Source organism: Pleurodeles waltl, chromosome 12 (assembly GCF_031143425.1).
Source record: "Pleurodeles waltl isolate 20211129_DDA chromosome 12, aPleWal1.hap1.20221129, whole genome shotgun sequence".
Lineage (NCBI taxonomy): Eukaryota > Metazoa > Chordata > Amphibia > Caudata > Salamandridae > Pleurodeles > Pleurodeles waltl.
In genome coordinates this window covers 705,280,758-705,304,349 of record NC_090451.1, presented here as the reverse complement: position 1 = coordinate 705,304,349, position 23,592 = coordinate 705,280,758, and the positions used below count along the sequence as shown (strand labels likewise).

Here is a 23,592-nt window from a genome sequence, read left to right as displayed (position 1 = left end):
ATCCCCACAACAGACACTCCCAACCTTATGCACACTAACGCTACACACACCCTCGGAATAGTGAAAATACACTCCATCTCATGCTCCTGAATGCACACTCAGCAGTACTCCATACTACTGATACCACAAGAGCTAATCGGCTACCACAACCTAGACTCACTTTTCAGAGTAAAAACATGGCTCACTACGTAATCCTCACAAATCCTGGACATTATTGCCCCCGCAGGCACACAAAAAAGGACGTGGCCTTGCCATCATCCATAAGTCCTCTCCACTATACTCTGCAACAGTCTACGCCAATGCACTCTACACTACCCTATGCCACTCCAGTGTATTCCACTCTATGTGACTCCACACTATGCAGCTCCAATATATGACATTCTCTGCCACTCCACTCTAGAACACTCAACTCCACTCTTCGCCATTACACTCTACGACACTCCACACCACCCTCCTCTATGCACTAACTTTTAACCATGCTGAACAGCAGCCACGCTGGTGAACAACATGGCTAAAACACATCGGCAAAGCCACTAGATCTTGTATAGAAGAGATCGCTTGGCTTTGCCAATGCTTGATTTTTTTTGGTGCTGGGAAGTTTACTGGACCAGGCCCTGGGAGGAATCAGGGAGCCGTAGGTCTCTCCTCTCACTCTGGCACTATCTTCCCTCCATCATCTTCAAAAGCTATAAAGGGTAGATTGAGAAACAATTCTCCACCCTGAGGGGATAGAGAAAATAGGGGGAGATAGTCACTACTTATTGATGAAATACATCAGAAGTGGCTTCACAGTGCTCGGAAGTCGTCGTGATGGAAAAACTTCTGGAGGGGAAGAATCATAGGTTGGCAGGTAGAGCTGCTGCCTTTCTCAGTCCTCGCACATTAGTATCAAGCAGTATGAACTAATTCGGAGACCGCTAAGATTTTCATGTTTTCATATAACTCAATGGTAGCGCTACAACCAAGGTGGCTACCAAGAGAATAGTTGTGGCTTCAAACATTCTAGGGTGCTTTGCAGTGGTGTTTGACCTCAGCCAGATGCAACATGTGTCCTGGAGCAACATCCTTGTGGTAGAACACTTTTTCTTCATATCTCTTTACATGTGGTAACAGTATTTATGGGACATGACCCATCTCCATGTTATCACTCGGTTATGCCATGCTAAAGCCTTTAAACCATTTCACCATATGCTACCTGTCCTGTAACACTGAAGCTAGCTCTACAGCTAAGGATCTGAGTGTGAATGGACTGCTTGACGTGACACTAACGCCACCATCACCGGCTCTGAAGCTGCCCAGGCTTGTGACTTCATTGCCCAGCATTCCCTGGCTCCAAGGAGAGGGGAGACGAGCAAGAAGTCACTGAGGGCACATAAAAGAAGCCTGGGAACCCACAGACGAGGGATGCAGATGGGACGTGCCCTGGTGTGTGCCCAGGCCAACACCAGGTCAAGAGTTGGCCCATCTGTGCCCATCCGGGGTCCGTCATGGCTGGGCTGAACCACAGTTCAGTGCCATACAAGCATCTGCTGAAAAGTTTTACCCCTGGGACACGCCTCCATAAAATCCAGGTCTAACAATGGAGGCAACTGTTCAATCTCTGCATCACCGATCCCTCCGATGACATCTGCAATGCCTCATACTTTATCAGTGCCTACCCCGATTACGTACATACCAGCAGTTCCCAAGTCTACCTTGCAAAGTCATACTAGCTAGTTTCCTAATTGTAACTTGCCCCCTGCAGCCTGCCCTTGTGCACTTCCTTTGACAAACGTTCCTCCTTTAGCTGAGGACAGAACAGAGAGCCATAACCAACTTAAATAAGGGGACCCAAAGGCTTCACAGGTCCTTGGACATTGATTTGAGAAACGTTAACCAAATCCTGTATGTAAGAAGGATAGCATGGGTTGGACTTTCAAAGAAACAGTTTGCAGGAGACACTACTGTTATAAATTTTAAGAACCTGAAATCGTTCAACTTTTTCCTTTTCAGGGTGTGTAACCTTCCTGGAGGGCTGAGTAATACCCATGTATATCTTCTTGGATATTTTTAGAAACCAAGTATGTTCCGTCCTCCAGTATCGGCTTGCAAACTAACCCCTTACAATATGATTGTAGAAAGCCCCATTCCTTCACAAAATTGTTTCTCTCCACTTGAAAGTCTGGATGGTATTGAATGACAAAAGTTGGACAATCCTAAATGGAATGCTGCTTGGCAGTGGGACGTCCACCCCTGCCTAATACGGCCTTACCATTTAATTCTTGCGTACTGGGTATAGTGAGTTGGAATACTGTAGGATATGCCTCGAGGTCAGAATCCAGTGATTGGTCTAATTTTATCAAGTTTTTTAAATATTATAGCATTACAGGAGACATGGGATGTAAACAAAATCCAGTACAATGTTTTTTTCATCTCGCTATACCCTAGAGTATGGAGAGAGCTGGGATGGGGTGCTATCTTTCTGGGTGAAACTTTCCCTTAATGTCAACATAGTGTCGATTGATACCACTTGTTCATTGATTCAGACATTGTTTTTTTGAATGTTGTAATCATTTTTCTGTTTCCATGTTTAATTATTACAACAATGATTTGTCTACTTCAGGCATCACAACTTTTTGTTAAATTATTTGAAGTAGTGGAGAATTGTGATAGAGGCATTTTTTTGCCTGGAAAATTATGTGGTTTCAAATTGTAAGTGCCCTGGGCCCCTGCTAAACAGGTTCCCAGGGCCAGACCTCTTTCCCCAAAACCGTGCTAAGTTTGGCCCTTCAGCCACCCTTGTAGGTTCCTAGTAAATGGTAGCCCTGGTACCTAGGGCCTGGGTATAAAAGAGAGTTCCCAGATATGCAGCACCAATTGTTCCACTCCTGGAGACCTCCACACTAGAACTCATGCACACTGCCAGAGCAGGTCCATGACCTGGTGTGTTCAAAAGTTACAAACTCAACATGGCATTCACCAAGAGTGCCCCGTCCACTAACACTGCGTGCAATATAGGTAAGTCACTCATCTGGCAGGCCCTCCAGCCCTAAAGCAGGGTGCACTATTATACATGTGAGGGCACGTTTGCACGAGCAAACATGCCCCTACTGTGTCTTTACAAAACCTTTAGGCATAGTAAGTGTACAGAGGAGCCATAGCAAGTACATGTGCTGTACACTAATCATTACAGGTTTCTCAGCTATATGATGGCTACTCTAAACTCTGGGTTGTTTGTTATCAAACAACTCAGAATAATAAATCCTCACCGGTGCCAGTGTTGGATTTATTATACAATGTACCCAGGGGCTACCTTAAAACCTGTAAAACCTACACCACCCTGGCATGGTTGCTGGCTAGTCCAAACCAGCCTGCCACCCCCAGAAACGATGCTGGATCACTGGGGTGAGAGCTCCTGCTCTCTGGGACCAGATGGCAAAGCCCTTTGTGGGCAGAGGTGTCACCCCCCCACCCCCCCATGAATGTGCCCTGCTCTAGCCGGAAACTTCAAAGGCCATGTCGCCTTTGAAGCACTGCCCAAGCCATGCAGCTAGCAGCAAATGGCCACCCCTCATCCCAGATCCCACTTTTGGGAGGAAGGACAGCAGGAAAACTCACAAAAGTTAGGGGTAGTGACCACACTCAGCCTTCACCACCCCTCGTGGGTAGAGCAGGGCCTTTCAAGACTGACCAGCTTCTTTAAATCCATCTTGTAACCCATTTTGCCAGTTCTATGATATATATTATAACAAGTATTACAATTAATAATTTAATAGAGTAAAACAGTTTGGTTGGGCCAGCATCCCAACTACTGGCTCAGATAAATTTCCATGAATCCCCCCCCCACCACAACATTCGCCAAGTGTGTGACTCCAACTCACCCCTGACGTGGAAGAAGGTTCCTTCTCCTCTGAACCTGGTGCTGGACGTCCCTGGTGCCGTGGCGATACAGTAGTAGCTGCTGCCAGTTGAGTGAGGGTCATTGACTGGTCGAAACCTGAAGCTGAGCGTGGCAAGGGTATGATTCTTCTTCGTTGGTGCAGGATGGCTCTCGGCGCTGTAAGGAACATCAGTGACCCTGGTCTCTTGTCCGGCCATGTCCACCCTGTAGATGCCTACCGCAATATTGAGGTTAGTCTGCAGAGCTGTGACTCTGCAAGTGACTGACACCGTTTCGTGGGCCAGGGTGGCTTGAAGTGTTGGTGTCTGATTTACTGTCATTACTTCGCCTTCTCCTAGAGATGGGGACGAAACAGAGAGGGTCGGACCCATACTGAACGCACTTACCACCTCACAACACGTGGCGGGCACTAACTGTAGTCATCTTGCTAACTTGGCGTGAATTAGTACCTACAGGTGTAGAGAACAGCGTCTGTCATACTCTACGACAACCACACAGCATCCCTCACCTGTGTACATGCACATATCACCAGGAGAATTTATGCTCTTGCTCTAAACATTTTAAGAGAAAAGAAAAATGTGGCACCAAAAATATTATAGAGGGGTCCAGGTAGGTGTAAATGTCATAGTTAGTGTTACTGTTTGGGTCAAGAAAAAATGTCAGTTTAAAGTGAGAATTAGGTTTAGGGTTAGTAGAGGTATTGGGTAGCAGGTACAAGTGGGGGGGAAAAAGAAGCAGGTTGTGAGTTAGGGCTACGGTGAGGGTTGGACTAAAATTAGGATTAGGATTACATTCAGGGTTACAGTAAGTGTTAAATTTAGGGTAAAGTTAAAATTGAGATTACAGTCAGGACTATGGCGGGTGTTAGGTTAGGGTTAAAGTTAGGATTGATATTACCATCAGGACAATGGCAGGTGTTAGTTTTAGGGTTAAAGTTAGGATTGAGATTACAGTCAGGACTATGGCAGGTGTTATTTGTAGGGTTAAAATTAAGATTGAGATTACAGTCAGGACTATGGCAGTGATAGTTTTAGGGTTAAAGTTAAGATTGAGATTCAAATTGGGACTATGGCGTGTGTTAGTTTTAGGGTTGAAGTTAGGATTGAGATTACAGTCAGGACTATGGCAGGTGTTAGTTTTAGGGTTGAAGTTAGGATTGAGATTACAGTCAGGACTATGGCAGGTGTTAGTTTTAGGGTTAGGGTTAAAGTTACGATTGAGATTAAGTCTGGTCTATGGCGGGTGTTAGCTTTAGGGTTAAAATTAGGATTGATATTACAGTCAGGAATATGGCAGAGTTAGTTTTAGGGTTAGGGTTAAAGTTAAGATTGAGATTACAGTCAGGACTATGGCGGTGTTAGTTTTAGGATTAGGGTTAAAATTAGGATTGATATTACCACTAGGACTATGGCAGGTGTTAGTTTTAGGGAAAGTGTTAAAGTTAGGATTGAGATTACAGTCAGGACTATGGTAGGTGTTAGTTTTAGGGTTAAAATTAAGATTGCGATTACAGTCAGGACTATGGTGGGTGTTAGTTTTAGGGTTAGGGTTAAAGTTAGGATTGAGATTACTGTCAGGGCTATGGCAGGTGTTAGTTTTAGGGTTAAAATGAGGATTGAGATTACAGTCACGACTATGGCAGGTGTCAGTTTTAGAGTTAGGGTTAAAATTAGGATTGAGATTATATCAGGACTATGACAGTGTTAGTTTTAGGGTTAAAGTTAGGATTGAGATTACGTCAGGACTATGGTGGGTGTTAGTTTTAGGGTTAAAATTAGGATTGAGATTACAGTCAGGACTGTGGAGGGTGTTAGTTTTAGGGTTAGAGTTAAAGTTAAGATTGAGATTACAGTTAGGACTGTTGCAGGTGTTAGTTTTAGGGTTAGGGTTAAAGTTAAGATTGAGATTACAGTTAGGACTGTGGCAGGTGTTAGTTTTATCGTTAGGGTTAAAGTTAGGATTGAAATAACAGTCAGGACTATGGTGGTGTTAGTTTTGGGGTTAGGGTTAAAGTTAGGATTGAGATTACAGGCAGGACTATGGCGGGTGTTAGTTTTAGGGTTAGGGTTAAAGTTAGGATTGAGATTACAATCAGGACTATGGCGGGTGTTAGTTTTAGGGTTAGGGTTAAAGTTAGGATTGATATTACCGTCAGGACTATGGCTGGTGTTAGTTTTAGGGTTAAAGTTCAAGTTAGGATTGAGATTACAGTGAGGATTACCTAAAGTAAGCGTTAGGTTTAGGATTACAGTTAGGATTAGGACTACACTCAGGCTATGGCTAGATTTAGAGTTAGGCATAAGAATGAGCCTAGGGTTACAGTTATACTTAAGTGCTAGACTGAGTTTTAGGTTCTGGGTTATATTTAATAAAAACAGAGAGCTGGGAGCTGGGTCTGGGCGCAATAGGGGATAATCTTATTTTTTTATTTATAAAAAAGGGAAATCCTAGGTTCAGCCTCAATTCCCAAAAACAAGGTCTAACATTGTTTAGCAAACTGTGCTTATAACAGTACCTCTGAAATTGTTCAGTGTAATATTAATGGATGAAGATAGAATCAATTTTATTTTTGCTTCCAGCACTCCAAGTCCCTACAAGTAGGAACAAACCTAGACCTCATTGTCTCTGCCCAGATCAACCCCTTCTCCCCTCACCCCATCAAGATCGGCTACTCCGATCGACACCTTTTGTCCTTCAGCATAAAATGTGGTCATGTCTTATCCAGGATCATAGTCCTTTGATTTACAAATGACCTCTAAAAACCCTTAACCCAAAAGACTCTAGTAGCCCACTTGACTCTAACCCAGTGTGAGTTGCAGTACATGTGGCATTTATGGACCTCTCCGGTGCCTTTGACCTAGTAGATAAAGGGAAGCTCTGGGAACGTACGGAGCATGCCGGAGTCGATTCTCCACTGCTAGACATTGTCAGACAGTTACATTGGGGCACCACTACAGAAGTGCGCTCTACGCAGCACGGTGATTGTACACTTCCAATCAAGGTAACCAGAGGGGTTAGGCAGGAGTATATATTAGTCCCCTTTTTATTCCTATTTTATATTAATTTTTAGCATCCTTCTTAACCTCTCATAGTAGCGATACTCCTAAAATTGGCAATTGTGTTGTCCCTGTACGCTTATAAGCAGACAACATGGCGCTCGTAGCATTAACAACCAAATGGCCTGCAGTGCATATCAATTGGTTTTAATGAGTTCCTTTTAAATCTATAACTAAAGGTGAATCAGGGAAAGTCTTTCATTATGACCTGCAGGCCTAAGAATCCTAGGTCTAAACGTTTTTTTATTGGAGAGACCCCTATTGGAAAATTCCCTTTTTTAATTAATTGGGTATCCTGTTTGATGCCAATAGGACAGGCAAATACAGAGAGAGTACAAAAGATGGGAGCATCCTGTGAAATAATTTTTAGATTTGCCAAACGGTTAGTTCACAGGCTGATGAAGGAGTTGATACAGCTCTACAACAGTAAGTGCCTTTCGGCTGGTGTTTATAGAACGGTAGTTGGAGGCCTTAATGGCCCTTGAAAAGTACAAGTAGTGGAAAATAAATTCCTGTGCAGACTTTTAGCCATCCCCAAAACTACATTGTGTTTTATTTCACATTCAGAGTTGGAGATGGCCTTTCTGGAGGACCAGGTTGGTATGGCTCCCCTGTTGCTATGGTTGAAAATATGGAGTGCGCCTGAGGCTTATTTTTCTAAGGAGGTGCTGAACGACTATTGAAAATAGATAATACGGATGCCATCCCGTGGCTGGCATATGTCAGGAACACCTTTTATGGCATAGGATTGAATTCCTTTTTTGACTCTCTTGAGTGTATTGGCCCTCAGAACGAAGAACTCACCAAGGCAAGATTTCACTCACAAACAGAAGACGTTAGAATTGAAAAATCTCGTAGCAAGGATTAATGTTTGAGTCCTTCGCTACATGCCAATTTCTTTCACCACAGGTATGGAATTGTAGCTAACCTGGATTACAAAATCCGAACACGTATTTTACTTGCCTAGATTTAGATTAAATATAGTCCACGTCTTAGTCGCCTTTCCTCTGGTAGGAACCTGGTTCCCCATCCTCCCAAGTTGTCCATGTGAGCTTGAACCTCCCCAAACCTCTGTGCACTTTATGCTTTTTTGCATTCTGTATGGCGATTTATGAGCTCGCTTCTTACACTCAATCCTTTTAAATAGGCCCCTAACCACCTATGAAGGTGGCATAGATTATTTACAAAGTCTGGCCTACTCTGCAATTTGTTTTGCTTTATTAAAATATATCAGGGCTGCTAAAAATCTGCAAAAAAGTTATGCTTCTTAAACTTATTAACTAGAAATGTTTTATGTTTGCACAAGCACTTATAATGATGAAATACGTACATCTACAAAGTTCTGTGTTTTTTATAACGTGTTTTGGTATGCTGAGCTATACTAGGATTGCTTTATGAAATCGAGTCTAAACTGTTATGTTTATCATGTTTTTCTACGGTCACATGAAATGTATTGTATTTTGTGCTTTTAGGTTCATTTTGACCGAATAAACATAATTTGACTGACTAACTCCAACCCATAGAACGCATCTCACCTATCACCAATGTCATTTCTCATGTAAAAGAATACCATAAGAGAATCCATGACAGACAACCCCAACCACTGGACACTCAAAAAACAATCACACAGACCCAGCAGTGTCTGGTCTACCGTGGAATGCAGCCACGAAAGGTGCAATGGATCACCTTTGGCCATCGGGCAACTTACCTTTACTGGTCTTCCAGCTGTGATCAGCAAGAATAAAATGAAAAATCAATATCACTGAATTCCTTTATACTTTAGATCCACCTATAGAAAGGCCCATAGCGCCCCACAGCCCCAGTCAAAAGAGGTACTTATAATGCCAATCTCGACCATCACCAGGTCAACCTTCTCTGCCCCTGTTGATGCTCCCAACCACAAGATAAACTCTCTAGCTCAAAGTCCCTTGGCTAACCCTTTAAAAATGGCCGACTGACCTTACTCTGGAAAAAGCCTTTCCTCGATCCAGAGGTCCTCGCCACCATTACTTCCTTATCTCCTCTCCTCATTGGATCAAGAATCATAAGAAATGTATGCAAATGTGGCCATCAGAAAACTTGTTGGGCCCCTAGAAATCAGGCCCCTCCATGGGGTGCAGTGCAAAGGCAACACACTAAAGATAATAGTGGACAATCTACATATGCGATGGGTCTCCTGTCTTAATATCCACCTTGATGTTTCTCTGTCTTTTGATACTTGTGATCAGGTGATGTGAGTTCATATTCTTGATGCCCACATGAGTACTTGTGGCAAAGTTCATGACTGAATCGCATCATCCCTGCCATCAATCAATCAATCAGTTCATATTTGTAGAGCACAGTTTGTCACCCGCAAGGGTATGCAAGCGCTTGCTGTGGGTGTCAGTCAAAGAGCCAGGTCTCGATCCCTGTCCTGAAGTGGGACAGTGAGGGTGCTGTGTAGGGCGTTCCAGGCTTTGGCAGCGAGGTGGGAGATGGAGCGACCTCCCGAGCGGCAGCAGTGCATGCAAGGTATCTGTACGAGATCCTGGTGTGCGGAACAGAGGTTACTGGGAAGTCGGTGGAAGTACAGGCGGTGGTTCAAATCGTCTGGTCCTTGGTCATAGAGAACTTTGTAGGCGTGGGTCAGGAGTTTGAAATGTCATCTTTTCTGGATCAGGAGCCAAAGGAGGTCCTTCATGTGGTGGATGATGTAGGTTCTCCCAGGGAGGTTGAAGACCAATCTGGCGGCTGTGTTTTGTATCGTCTGGAGTCTTTGAATGAGTTCAGTGGTGTCGCCAGCATAGAGCACGACGCCATAGTGCAGTCGGCTGGTGATGAGGGCCTGCATCTCTGTCTTCCTGGTGCAGATGCAGAGCCACTTCAAAACTCTGCGGACCAAGCGGAGCGTGTGGAATCAGGCTGAGGAGACAGCATTCACCTGACATTTCATGGACAGTTCGCTATCAAGGATGAGGCCAAAAATTGCAGGCATGCTCTTTCATCCTGGGGGCGGGTCTAAGTTCCGCTGGCCACCAGGAGTCGTTCCAGAGGGCCGTGTGTCTGTCGAAGATCAGAACTTGTGTCTTGTCTGCTTTGAGCTTCAGGCAGTTGTCCCTCGTCCAGGCTGATATGTTCTTCATACAGTTTTGTAAGTTGGTCGTCATCAAGGTGGATTCTGCTGAGAGCGAGAGGACGATCTGTGTGTTGTTGGATTAGTAGATTATGGTGATATTGTGATGGTCTATTGGTGTCTGCAAGTAGTGTCATGTAGATGTTGAAGAGGGTTGGGCCGAGGGGTGGTGTGCTTGGCTTGCAAGGTTAAGAGGTGGAGGCAGACACTCTGGGTGCACCCTGTGAGAAAGGATGCCATCCATCTGAGCCCATCGTCTGAGATTCCAATCTGGTGTAGATGACTGATAAGTGTGTGATGGAAGACGGTGTTGAAAGCTGCAGAGAGGTCAATCAGGGCGGCTGATTCTCCTTTGTTGAGTAGGGTGTGGATGTCATCTGTTGCAGTGATTATAGCTGTCTTTGTGCTGTGGTTGGCTCTGAAGTCTGATTGGGATGGGTCCAGTAGGTTGTTTTTCTCCAGGTGTTCGGTGAGTTGGAGGTTGATGGCCTTCTCCAGAACTTTGGCGGGGAATGGGAACAGAGTGATTGGACGGTAGTTCTGGTCCTCTCTGGGGTCTGCAGAGGGTTTCTTGAGGAGGGGTCTGATCTCCGCGGGCTTCCAAGCTTCGGGAAAGGTGGCTGAGGTTTGCGATGCATTGAGGATGATGGTAAGCTGGCAGCTGATCTTGTCTATTCTGAGGTTGAAAAGCCTGTGGGTACAAGGGTCGGTGGGTGCTCCTGAGTGGATGGAGTTCATAAGTGTGGTCGTGTTTGGTGTGCTGAGTTGTTTCCATGTTGTGAGCGGGTGGTCGGCAGTGGTGGTAGGTGGAGTGCTGAGGAGGTCGGAGGGTTGGGGAACTAAGTTTTTGTAGCTGGTATCTATCTTGTTGTGGAAGTGGTCGGTGAGGGCACTGCAGAGTTCCTGTGAGGGGGGGATAGAGTTTGTGGTGGCTGATGGGCAGGTGAACTCTCTGACGATGTTGAAGAGTTCCTGGTTTGGTTGATGCCCGTCTTGATCCGGCGAGTCAGGGCCTCCTTTATTGCAGCTTTGATCGGGTGGTGGTAGTGATTGAGGCCATAACTCATATGTACTGGCCATAACTCATAAGTAGTGATAAGTACTGCTGTCACCAGTGCGGAACCTGCAAGGGTGGCTTTTTGTGTTCTAGCACGCCTGTATGACTCATATTCACTTCAACCTGCACATGAGGACACTTGGACTCCACATGGCAGGATAGCAGGTCTCTGTCCACCAACATGCATTTTCCTATAGGACATCAAACATCAGGCATAGGCATGTTCTAGAATTGTGTTCAATAAAGGTGAAACCCTGGAACTCATGCAATCCTCTCGTGCTGAACTCCAGCACGATAGAGCAGGTGTCCCTAAAACCCAAACACAACACCAAATTGTACCCTTTTTGGCTAACAGAGATGCCGGCCGCCAACAGCTAGAGATGGACAGTGAAATTAAACTTTTACTTCCTCCTCCATGTGGTGTGGTTTTGCAGAGGAGGACAAGTAGATCGCCACCGAGGAGACACCAGGGGACTGTCTTCCTCGCTCCATGTTTTGACCTGGCATGTGTCTGCCATCTTGAGCTGTCTTACACATACTCTGCCGCTGCAGATATAAGGTTCTCTCCATGGAGATGGACCTGCTATGAATCTGGTGATCACTCCTCAGCATTCCCCAGATTGTGCCTATCAAGCCTGTGGGACAGGTGGAATAAAATCTCTTTAACTCATGTGTTTCCAACGCTGGTCTACAAGGGCCCAATCCTTGTTGGATTTTCAGGATAATCACTATGTAAACAATTACTTTTCGAGTTTTAGGGCCATATGTACGAACACATTTTCCCATAGACACAGAATGGGCAAAACTGCTTGCTACATCTGGCCCTTAGTTCTTTCTGTACTAATGTATCCACCTTGGATATCCTAAAAATCTAGTGTGGATCCAGATTTTTAGGTTTCTCCTTTGATGCAACTTTAGTTGTTCCACTACATCATTGTTTTTTGACACATGTAGTTTTAGGGGCTTTTGGTCAGGGATCGTCTTCTATTGGTCTGTTAAACTGTCAATCGCAATTTGCTTTCACCCACTACAGAAAAGAGCTTAGGGCAATGTGCCGGCCCATTTCAGTCATTGGCTCCATCTATATAAGCGATGGCGTGGTCAGCCATACAGAAGAGCCCACACTTCAGTTCCAGGGCCAATGGGAAAATGTCTCCTTTAATTTACTTTTTTTAATGTTTGCTTTTGTTGTTTCACAAAATTCTAGCAGCTCACTTGTCTTTCGTATGGCATCCCATGTAAAAACATGGCCACTGGGAATCTTGGAACCAGGGAAAAATATGAAATTATGTTAAACATGTTCAAGAGAAAATAACCGACTTTACTGTAGTGCACTGGGTGGCTGTCAGTTGTTTTCACTGATTTGTTGATTAAAAACTATGACAAAAGAATTCCAAGCTGGCCACCCGTGCATATGCACCCACAGGCTTCCATTTTGAAATGTTTTTGTTATACTTTCTGACAAAAAGACTTCCAAGATGTCCCCCCGTGCGTGTTCACCAGTGCAAATGCATATGCTTGCACAGGTATGTGTGTTTTTGCAATAAAGTGTAACAAAACCTATTTTAAAATGGCTGCCTGTGCATGCATAAACACGATTATGTATGTTAATGGAGCAATATTTGAAAGGTTTTTGTTACACTTTTGTGGCAAAAGGCATTCAAGGAGAGCCTCCAAGTGCATCCAAAAGTGGATATGTTGGAATAAGACTTAGGATCTGCAGCCAGATATTAAATGGCAGACCTAATAGTGAATTTGCCAGTGCATATTGATTTTGCCTATCTGAGAGCTGAGCATGTAGGATCTCCTTAACCCTACAAACAGCTGTGCTGCCCAAATCCTGAGGCTATAAGATCTGCGAGACCCAAGGGACAGCTCTGCTGTCAGTATTTGAAACCAATATGATTTTTGTACCCTGAAGGATATATCTGTTTCTCAAGCCCTGCTGGTTTCAATTCATTATGAGAATTTCAAGTATTTCAGTCTTCCAAAGAATCAGTGGAATGCCTAAAATCCCACTGGAGCAGGCCCCCACAGCATGCTATCATGGGAGACCAGAAGAAGGAGCCGGGACCTCTCAGGCACTTGTGATGGGACCAAAGGGAGGACACATAGAGAACAGACTAGAGTGCTGGGAAGCCCTTAATCCCACTCAATGGCCCACTGTGGTGTAAAACCCAAAGCACAGACAAACTTACACCAAATACCTGAGGGATACCTGTTACTAGAAACAGACACAGATGGAACTATAAACCCAGAGGGGGTGGAATCTGCCAAGAGTGTGACTGGGAGATGCTTTTTCTACCCTGCCCCTGAACAGCACCGGCTCCCTGCAGTTTGCAATGGAAAAGAGGGCTTCGCTAGTAACAGTGAAGAGAAAATTTCCTAGGAGACCTGCTCGAAAGAGGTGAAAGGACATCACAATAAATCTGTGCAAAGCACCAAAAAAGGTCAAGGTGCATAAACATTAACTTTAAAATGGCCTGGATGTTCAGAGGCCCACCACTGGAGAGCTGACATTTTTAAAGTACTCACTTGTCTGACCTGTTGTGCCAATAAAGCACACTGTACTGTGTCTCTGAGACGGTAGGGGCATCTGTAAGAAAGCAGGGGTGTCACTGACATGGATGGGGTGTCTGTGAGAGGTGTGAGGTGTCTACAAGGTGTAAGAGATGGCTGTGAGAGCTAAGGGGTCTGTGAAAGAGGATGTGTATCTGTGAGATGTGAGAAACGAGGGGTACCACTGAGAAGAATGGGGTATTTGCGAGAGGTGGGGGTGTCTGCAAGGTGTGACGGGTGTCTGTCAGCTACGTGGTGACTGAGGTGGAAGGAGGTGTCTGTGAGGGTGAAGAGACGTCTGAAAAAGAAGGTGTATCTGTGAGATGGAAGGGATGTCTGTCAGAAGTGACAGCCTCTCTCACTGGCACACATGCTGCCCTCAGGCTCCAGGGCTGGCAGTGAGAGAAGACAGGGCTGAGGAGATGGTACCTACCTCTGTAAAGGAGGGCGTGTAGCAGAAGGCTCAAGAGTGGCCATCTGGGAGCCATGGTCACCCCAGCTCAGCTGGCTGAGGCCTGGTGTCCGGAGGCCAAGGCCTGCTGCTGGGACTGCGCTGAGCACTGTCCGCCCCCAGGATGGGCCGAGTGCTAGAGCCCCCGCCCTCAGCCCCGGAGCCCTGACTTGGTGTCACACTTCCTGTTTTGAAATCACACACTTCTCTTTTCTGTGGTGGGATCCTTCTGCTTTCAAACCCTGTCTCTCCTCCATCGAGTGACTGTAAACAACAACCGTGTGTGTCTTGGGAGAGAGAGGGTGGGGCTACCTTACTGACCTGCAGATAACATGACAGGCTCCTGAGGAAGCCATAAAAAGAGCGGGGCTTAGGGTCGCCCCTTTCAGCCTTTCCATTGTTTGGGCCAGTCCCTTGAGATATTCATTTTAGAAAGTGTCCTTCACATTTTGCATCAGGCCAGAAATATTTCAGTCTTAGAGTGATCTGTTTGCTGTTAGATGTGTGAGTCCACCTGCCTAAAGGGTGCCTCACATTGCAGTGCAATGACAATAGAGTGAAGTGTGACTGCACTGCTATGTGTGTTTGTAAGGCTTGTGTTTCACCCGGGAGGGTATCTTGGTGCCATAAGAAGGGTAGAGCTACCCTGCCTGAGGCCTATTGTAAGAGCCAGGTACTCAGTCTGAGCCAGGGACTCTGGTATGCAGGGGTGAGTTCATTCCAGGATTTGGAAATGAGTTAGGAAAGGGTGCACCACCATTCTGGCTCAGCAGATGCGATGGACGTGAGCAAGCAGAAGGTAGGCTGAGCAGAGGTGGCGCTTGGGGGCCTTGCTTGTGTATTGCTTTATAGGTGTATGGGGTCTGAAGAGGGCACGTTTGTATATGGGGAGCCAGTGGGGGTCTTTGATGTGTTTGGATATGTGGCTGTGGAGTGGCAGACTGAGAATGAGGGTGGCTGCTGCATTTTGAATGATCTAGAGTCTCCTGGTGAGTTGCAACGTGATGCTGAAGTAATTGGTGTTTCCGTAGACCACTTTGCTGGTGACTATGGCTTGAGTGGCAGTTGTTGAGGTGTTGAGCGGCAGCCATCGGAATACGTGTCTGAAAAGTTATAGAGGCAGGTTCTTGGCTTAGTTCAAAGGGCTGTGTGCCTGCCCTAGTTCTGAGGGCCACGAGGCTGAGGACTAAATTGAGGTGGCTTTTCTGAAGACTACCAGCAGTTATGTCAGAGTTGAGCTTCAAGCAGTTGCTCTACATCCAATTTACGACTTTGGACATGCTGTTAATGAAATTTGTCTGTGTGTTGGCAGTATTAAGGAAATTTCTCTGGGTGTTTGCAGTGTTTTCAGAGAAGGAGAGAGGGAGGGGATGAGCTGGGTGTCTTTGTAAGACATGATGCAGAGTCTGTGGGTTCGGATGATGTTGGCAAGTGGGGCCATGTAGGCTTTGAAGTCTGTTGGGCTGAGTGAGGGGCCCTGGTGAATGCCGCAGATCAGGTTAGGGGCAGAGGAAGAGTACGGGTAGAGGCCAATTGATTGGGTGCGTTCTGTAAGGGAGGAGCTGATTCAACGGAGTGTGGGACTATGAATTCCAGTCTCATGGAGGCTTTGGATGAGGATGGGGTGGGAGGTGGTGTGGGAGGATGGGTGTGGAAAGGTGGTGGAGCGGTTCATTAGGATGAGTACTGCTGTGCCGCCTTTCCCATGAATATACTGATGACGAGAATGAGGGTAGCCTCAGTGCTGTGGTTAGGTCTGAAACCAGGCTGGGAGGACTTCAAGAATTTGTTTGTAGTTAGGGTGGTCAGCCACAGGCTTAATGACATGTTTTTCCAAAACCTTTGCTGGGTACGGAAGAAGGGAGATGGGTTTGTAATTCGCCAGAGCCTTCAGGTCCACTGAAGGATTTTTCAGGAGTATTAGGATGGGATCATTTTCTAGGCGTCTGGGATAGTGGCTGTAGTGAGTCATTGAGGACTGGAGTGAGAGCTGTGCAGATGGGGTTTAGTCCTTTGGTGACAACGAAGCAAGTGTAAGAGTGCAAGGGAACCCCTGCGTGGATGGAGTGTATGTTGGTCTCAGTTTCCAGAGGGATGACGGTGAGCCAGCCAGTTAGGGCAGGTCGGCATGTGTTCTTCTCATCAGATTGGAGCATGGTGAGGGTGGAGAGATCTGATTGCAATATAAAGGTGTTATAGATGGTGCTGATTTTGTTACAAAAGCAGTGGTAGACCTGGTTGCAGAGGTCCTATGAGGGGGCGACGGTTATGAGCTGGTAGCGGGGATATGGATTTCTTTACAATGGGAAATATTTCTTTGGAGTTGTTAGAGCTGTTTTGAATCTGTTACACGACAGCTAAGAACTTTGCGGATTTTACACTTATTTTGAAATGTGATTAGTGCTTCTAAATGTTTTCCAAGCTTTCATTGTTGGGACATTCTTGTCACTGGTAACAAAAAAATGGATGTTTATTGTTAGCCAACACAATGGTGATCATTTTATACACCTTGGAAGGATGAAAGATTCAGCGGACCTAGGGGATTGAAACCTGTGACCAATAGTTCATACTTATGCCTGCAAAGGCTGCATTAGACCACTCCGCCACCAAACCCAGAAATCTTTAGGGTTCTCACGAAAAGTCACAGACAACCCTGGCCTCACACACAGACATTAAGATTACCATATTTTAAGAAAGCTAAGCTGGGATGCCTTGAGGATCACTTTCCAAATATCTTGGAATTATCAGGTAGTAACATCACTCAAGGGGAAACATGTTACCACACGTTGGCTGTCTCTGCCTGTTTTATATCGTAATAGGGGACAATGTGTGGGATTAGACTGACAGCATTGGAAAACCACACATTACCTTTACGCCCAGTGCGCTCATCCCGGTCATTACTTTTGGGGGGGTTTCCCCTTGTTAGGCAGGAAAAATAAGAAAACTGAGACATACCATGCCCACTTGCCTTGGGTGCCATATCTTGCTTGGATTACCCAGTATTTCTGCTTTTGTTTTCCTGCCATGACTGGGACATGGATAAAGGAAAGTTGTTCGGTAGAACCGAGGCAGCACTTGTGCTGGCTCTTCAAGACCTGTTGTATACACTTTGTGAGCTTCAAGTCTGCCAATTGTTTTTCATTTTTTTGTTTCAGTGTCCTTTAAAAATACGTGTTTCCAAGTGGTTAATGTGCCTTATTTGTCCTTCTTGTTCACCGGTTGTTCACTCCCACAGAACGGTGCTGCAGTACTTGTAGCCTTCCACTTGTGTGCATTTAGGCTTCTTACTGCACACTATTTTTTTTCTTTTGGTTCTGTATGTGTTTTAGAAAGGTACATTTTCTTCCCCTGTCCTGTTGCGAGGTGTCTCCGGAGGCATGGAAAAGCTCTTCATTTGCACAGCTACCTCCCCAGTCTTTTGATGTTGAGCGCACAGACAACTGAAAACAGGCCTTTAAATCTTGCTTAATTCTTTTTACAGAGCCCACTCTTCACTGCACTTTCCAGGGGCAGAGAATGGCGCTAGTTTCGGCGTTGACACCCAGGCAGACAGCTTTGCTGCAGCACGCCCATCTGGTCTCTATGGGATAAACTTGCACACACAGTCAAATCTGGAGAAAGAGCTAACTCTGATCACACCAACCTGATGGGAAACATGTCAGGATGCTGTTCGACCACTCCCAAGCTCCCATACCGTACGGTCCCACTTCGGCTAGCATAGTCATATGGGGAGGTAAGGCAGCGGGCAGTCAACCATAGGTTGGGAGACAGTGGATTCTGCCTTTTACCAAAACTCCAGCCTTCAGTAGGCCTTTGCGATATGAAGGCGTTTGCTCTTCAGTATTATGGTATATTGGCTTAAATGCCACTTCAGGGCAGTAAAAGAGATACTAATCTGATGGAGGCAGAGTGAGGGGTACCTGGTACAGTTTTTGAGGATTTTTTCTACAAGTTCCTGACTATCCAGAGGGATGGTAGCGAGACACAGAGAGCTAACAAAGGCATGTCCGGTAGCGAGAAGCAGAGAGCATGTTCGATCTTCCTCTCGTAAACGCAATCTAAGCTTTAAATGGTGTACGAGAGCTTTAGCCTCACTCTTGTTTTCTGACGCTGCTCTATATTCACTATCCTATCAGCTCTTTGCTCTCAAAGCACATTGTGTTTGCCGCACCGATAAAACTATAACCCAACTGGCCTTCGAAAGGGTGTAATTGAGTGACCAGGGCTGCTCTCGTCCCATGTGCTGCTTTCCAAAGGGTGCCGCATCCGTTCTCTTCCAGTCTGGCCTTTTTTCTTGTCCCTCACCCCCCTTCCTCCCTCCATCTTTCTCTCTGCCTCTCTTTCTCCATCTTTTCCCCTCTCCTTATCTCTTCCTCACCCTGTGTTACCTTCCCTCCACCCTCCCTCTTCAGTCTTCCTCAACACCACTCCCTCCATTCCTGCACATTTTTCTGTCAGTATGATAGTTTCTTGTTGGAAAGTGGTCTGATTTCCAACATTTGCCCACGCTCTGCATTTTGCCTATAAAACGCGCTCTGCCTCCATGCTCCGTGGTGCGTGTTTCCGCGTGGACGGTGGAGGAGGGTTAATGGTTCACTAAAGGTAGAGATTTAAAAAGCTGAAAGGGAGATAAGTACACGGAGTTGAGCAAGCAGCGCCAGAACTGTTTTTCTTATTTAATGTCAACTTAATGTGTTATTGTATACAAATGCCTGAGTGCATGATGGATTCAAGTGGCCTTTTATTTTTTTATCTCTAAACTGTGGCATTCGCTTTGTTCTCCATGTGCTCAGCTGACTCCAGGCGTTTTTATAGATAGTCGCTTTAAGTTTGAAGTGTTACTCGTTGAACTTTCTGGCACTCGGCTGCTCATGTGCTCTTAATCTCGACTACTGCAATAACAATAAAGGAAGGTCAGAGGTTATATTGCCTGTTTGCTGAAGCATTTTAACAATGTTAAGAGAAGGGAAATCGTAGATATTGTTTGTTTTTCTTTCCAGGAGGTAGAGTTTGTTAGACGGATTTGGACAAGATAATGCCACTTTTGCTCAATGTCACAGTGTTGTTATTTGTTATTTTGGTAGACACTTGCAGACTGAAAGCTGGTTTCCACTTTTTACAGCTCAGAGATTAGCGTAAATGTTCGTACCAAAAACTGTCCCCATTTATTTAACGCTAAATAACCATTGCATGTAGTTTTTAGTGTATTTTCATGACCCCTCGATCCGCGGACATGCTTTGTTGCCTCTGATCAGAGAGTTTTACTCACTTTTGTCCCGGTGTAATAATGTTATCCTATATTTTGGATGTTTAAAATAATAAAAATGCTCAGCGAATGGATGTATTCACTGAAAAGACCAAAAAAGGACCCTATTTTGCATCACTCTTTTTAGGGTCGAGCCTGCGTTGCATGCGATCGCGCATGCGCAAAGCAGGGAGACTCTTTAGTGTTCAGAAAAGGGCTCCGAGCCCCGTCAACATGACGTCAGTGTTTTTTATTGGTTCGTGGGCTTGCCTAATAAAATCTGCATGCTTTCATTAGTCGAAGGCATGCACACGTCATGCCTTTTCCGGTGGCTAGCCCTCCTCGAGCGCAGAGACCAAGTACAGAAAACATGCGAGGCTCGCTGTTTTCCATCGGGCTCGTGGACTTCTTTTTCTCTAATTTACGAGCCCGATCTCGCTTGGCAGAAGTCGAGCGCTTTACATAGTTAATTTCACTTTTTCGGGTTATGTACATAAATGCACTTTTTCCCGATAGGTGAAAAGTCGGGTTAGGAGTTTACAACGCGATCAGCTCTAACATGAGCAAACGCGAGACCCGTTGCATTGTAAATGCTTGTTAATTGTGTCGTTATCCACCCCCACTCCCACCCACCTCTACCCAATTGCCAAAGCCCATGGGCGGCACACTTTGGCTTTGCCTATGCTTGTTTTCTATGCTGAACAGAATTCTCATAAAAGGGCTTCCTCCCAGGCCTGGGTCTGCACCGTTTATTATGTAAATTCTCAAATTTCATGTCTTACTCTTGTCTGGCTTGAAATAGACCATTTTTATAATTTTATTTTTGAGTGTCGGTCCCTGCTGGGCTCAAACCAATTTCATTAGTTTCAGCTGTATTTTTAAATTTTCCCTCTGGAGCTGTGGCAAATCGCAGTAGGCAGGATGTGTGAAGAAAAGCTTGAGTTTATTCGCATGAAGAATCACCAATGATCCCTGCATCCACGAGCACCATTCAAACATAACTAATGCTTACAATGCTGAACAACATGTTAAAAGGAAACATACCACAAATTACATATATTATATATGCTACAGCGGCCTTGTTTCTACATCATGTCAGTGACACTTGGTGAAGAGGAGTGGCTGTGCCTCATGCATGTGCCGAGAGGAAACACCGCTCTGAGCTTGTGCAAATTTACAGTTTCAGTCACCAAAACCCAACTACTCATCTACTTAGATGCCAGAGGCTGCCACGGAGGTGCTCTCTGAGAGTTGTGCTTGGTGGGACTACATTTTGTTTTTTTTCTGCTAATTTCTAAATGTGATCTGTTCCACAACACAGTTTGCTTGGGCAAGCATACTTGAAAATGCCTCCATGTGGATACAGATTCCACGTCTTCTTCTAATCTAGACCATCCTTCCCTGCATGAAAGAGATGAAGGGAATGAGAACCTGAAAGAGTGGAAAGACATGTAATGGAAACTATTCAAAGACATGTTCAGACCCACGAAGGAGGGCACAGAATGCTCAGCTCTATTGGAAACAATGGGAGTACAAATTAAATACTGTCAGAGGAAGCAATTGTCCCAGCTAGAAGGAATCTAATTCATATGCCTTTCAAGGGGGTAAAATGGTTTGAGCTTTTGTTGTCTGAACTGGAAGAAAAGCAACGTCATCTGTCCAAGGAGAAAAAGCACTTTCCCACTTTTAGACAACAGCATCAAGAGAGTCATTCTGGGTCTTGAAGACATTTTTGGAAGTCCTTGACGCAACCATCAAAGATACAACATCCGTGTTCTCAATTTTGTTGCCATAGCAAAAATTATTCTGGGAAGATTGAACAGAAGCAAAAACTGCGTCACCAGCTAAACAGTCATGTTCTTGATTATGCCAAAATTTTCTCACTACATCGGGTAGGAAGAAAATGTAACAATTCAAAGAAAAGTGGATGAAACATACTTCAGACGAATGGGTGCGTCAATGGTCTCGAGGTGCCATCTAATAGAATTTGTGTCTACCCCACTAGATTGGGGAGTGAAGTCAACTCCTTGGCCCAAGAACTGGAAGAGAGAGTTTCCTTCAAGAAAGTGACTTCTCCATCGCCAGGCCTGTGATCTGTATCTGTGTTATGACAATTGGCTTCTGTAGGCTCCATCAAAGATGAAGGCATTACCTGTGCTCAATTCCTGACAAAGGGACAGAAAGCAGTCAGGCTTAAGTCAGAGGCAAAGGTTCAAGTATTTAAGAAGTGCATACTCACTAGAAAAGGTCACACAAAATGCAATAAAATTCCACAACCAATTTTAAAATTAAGAGAAAAATTAATGAGTACAACAAAAAACCCAATAAGAGAAACCAGAGATATGAACTTTTAAAGTGAAACTATCTACAAAAAGCAAGAAAGTTCCAAATGATAGTCTATAGAATAGACCAAGCCCTCATTTGAGACTGACCACGATGGAGCCCTGGTACACTGCAAATAAAGGATTGGTCCTGGTTAAAGTCTGGAAGTCAAAATGTTTGAAAATGTTTCAAAATCCTAATCCAAAAATGGGCCTTCTTCATTTCTTTAAAGAAAAACTTGTGCCACATTCAACACATGTGAAATTGTGGTCACCACTGTGGAACTGCCAGTCGGATACCAGGCTGGCCTAACTAAGGATGTGGAGGTTTGAGGTTGTTGCTTGAAAAAGTTTCTAAGCCCGGAAACAGAAAGGGACTTTACTGAATTTCTACAGAAACTGGAACCTTTCGGGAAGGGTGAATCTGAAACTCAATCTGACGTCGTAGTGCTGCTGTTGGGTACTTTTCACTGTAGGTTCCTTTGGCTCTGAAACTCCTGAACAAACGGTTTCAAACGTTTCTAGACTTTTTTCCTGGTGCCCAAGCAACCACTTCTAAGCCCCTCCGGGACTCTCAGGGTCTCAGGCAGAAGCCACCAACAAAATTCAGTTCAAGTTTCAATGTGGCCACGATTCAGCTGGAAATTGTAGCTTACAGCTTTTTGTGTCCCTGTAGCCACACAGGAGGTCAGTCAATATACCTTTGGAATCCACATCTTTGTCCTGGGTACAAGGGGGAGCAGCTTCAGCCCTTCAGAACTATGAATTTTTAAAGTGAAAGTAGCACCAAAAAACACTAAGGCGGTCATTCCAACCGCGGCGGGCGGCGGTAGCCGCCCGCCATGCGGTTACCGCCGAATGACCGCACAGCGGTCCAAAGACCGCGGCGGCCATTCTGGCTTTCCCGCTGGGCCGGCGGGCGACCGCCAAAAGGAGCCCGCCGGCCCAGCGGGTGAGCCCCAGCAACGATGAAGCCGGCTCCGAATGGAGCCGGCGGAGTTGCTGGTGTGCGACGGGTGCAGTGGCACCTGTCGCGATTTTCAGTGTCTGCTTTGCAGACACTGAAAATCATTATGGGGGCCTGTGAGGGGGCCCCTGCACTGCCCATGCCAGTGGCATGGGCAGTGCAGGTGCCCCCAGGGGCCCCACGACACCCGTTCCCGCCATCCTGTTCCTGGCGGTATTTACCGCCAGGACCAGGATGGCGGGAAGGGGGTCGGAATACCCATGGCGGTGCTGCAAGCAGCGCCGCCATGGCGGATTCCTTGGGCCAGGGGTAAACCGGCGGGAAACCGCTGGTTGCCCTTTTCTGACCGCGGCTTTACCGCCGCGGTCAGAATGGCCCTGGAAGCACCGCCAGCCTGTTGGCGGTGCTTCATCGGTCCCCGGGCCTGGTGGTCATGGACCGCCAGGGTCGGAATGACCCCCTAAGAGTCAATGATAGTCTTCAGAATGTAGGCATAGAAGATGCAAAAGGCGGAAATGCATAGTGGAGTTTCTGAGGCCACTTGACCGTCACGCAATGTGGCAATCATTTTAGCAGCATTAACTTGTGGTACACATGCAAAACAGGCACTGGAAAAGCCAAAATTTCTCGCCTACAAAATGATGCAGATGTTTTTTTTTAATTTTATTTACCATTCAGAGTTGGATCGTTAAATTAAAAACAAAAAGTTGCAAGAAAGCGTTCTTCTTGTTTTTTTAGGCTTGGATGGGGGAAGCAACACAGCGGGTGTAGGTGGGACGAAGCCACACAGACAGCACAGGTGAGTGAAGAAGCGATACAGGGGGTGGGGGGAGGGGCAAAAAAATACATAGGCCTGTGGGGGAGCAGAAGTAACACAAAGTGCCCAGGTGGGAGAATCAATTAAGCAATATGGGCAAGAGAGGGAGATAGGAATGTGGAACATG

General features: G+C 45.6%; 1 protein-coding gene across 4 annotated transcripts in view; it reads right to left on the bottom strand.

The window, feature by feature from the left end:
- Positions 1-14,293, bottom strand: part of NFAM1 (NFAT activating protein with ITAM motif 1) — a 39,072-nt gene extending 24,779 nt beyond the window's left edge. The window contains exons 1-2 of one of the 4 annotated variants that reach the window (XM_069215672.1): positions 14,098-14,293; positions 3,861-4,214 (exon numbers count right to left, since the gene is read on the bottom strand). In XM_069215672.1, the coding sequence (XP_069071773.1) occupies positions 3,861-4,214; positions 14,098-14,152 (409 nt within the window). In that variant the 5' untranslated portion in view covers positions 14,153-14,293. The remainder of the gene's footprint in view (positions 1-3,860; positions 4,215-14,097) is intronic. The other 3 variants (XM_069215676.1, XM_069215673.1, XM_069215674.1) reach the window with 3 other exon arrangements.
- Positions 14,294-23,592: the final 9,299 nt, after the last annotated feature.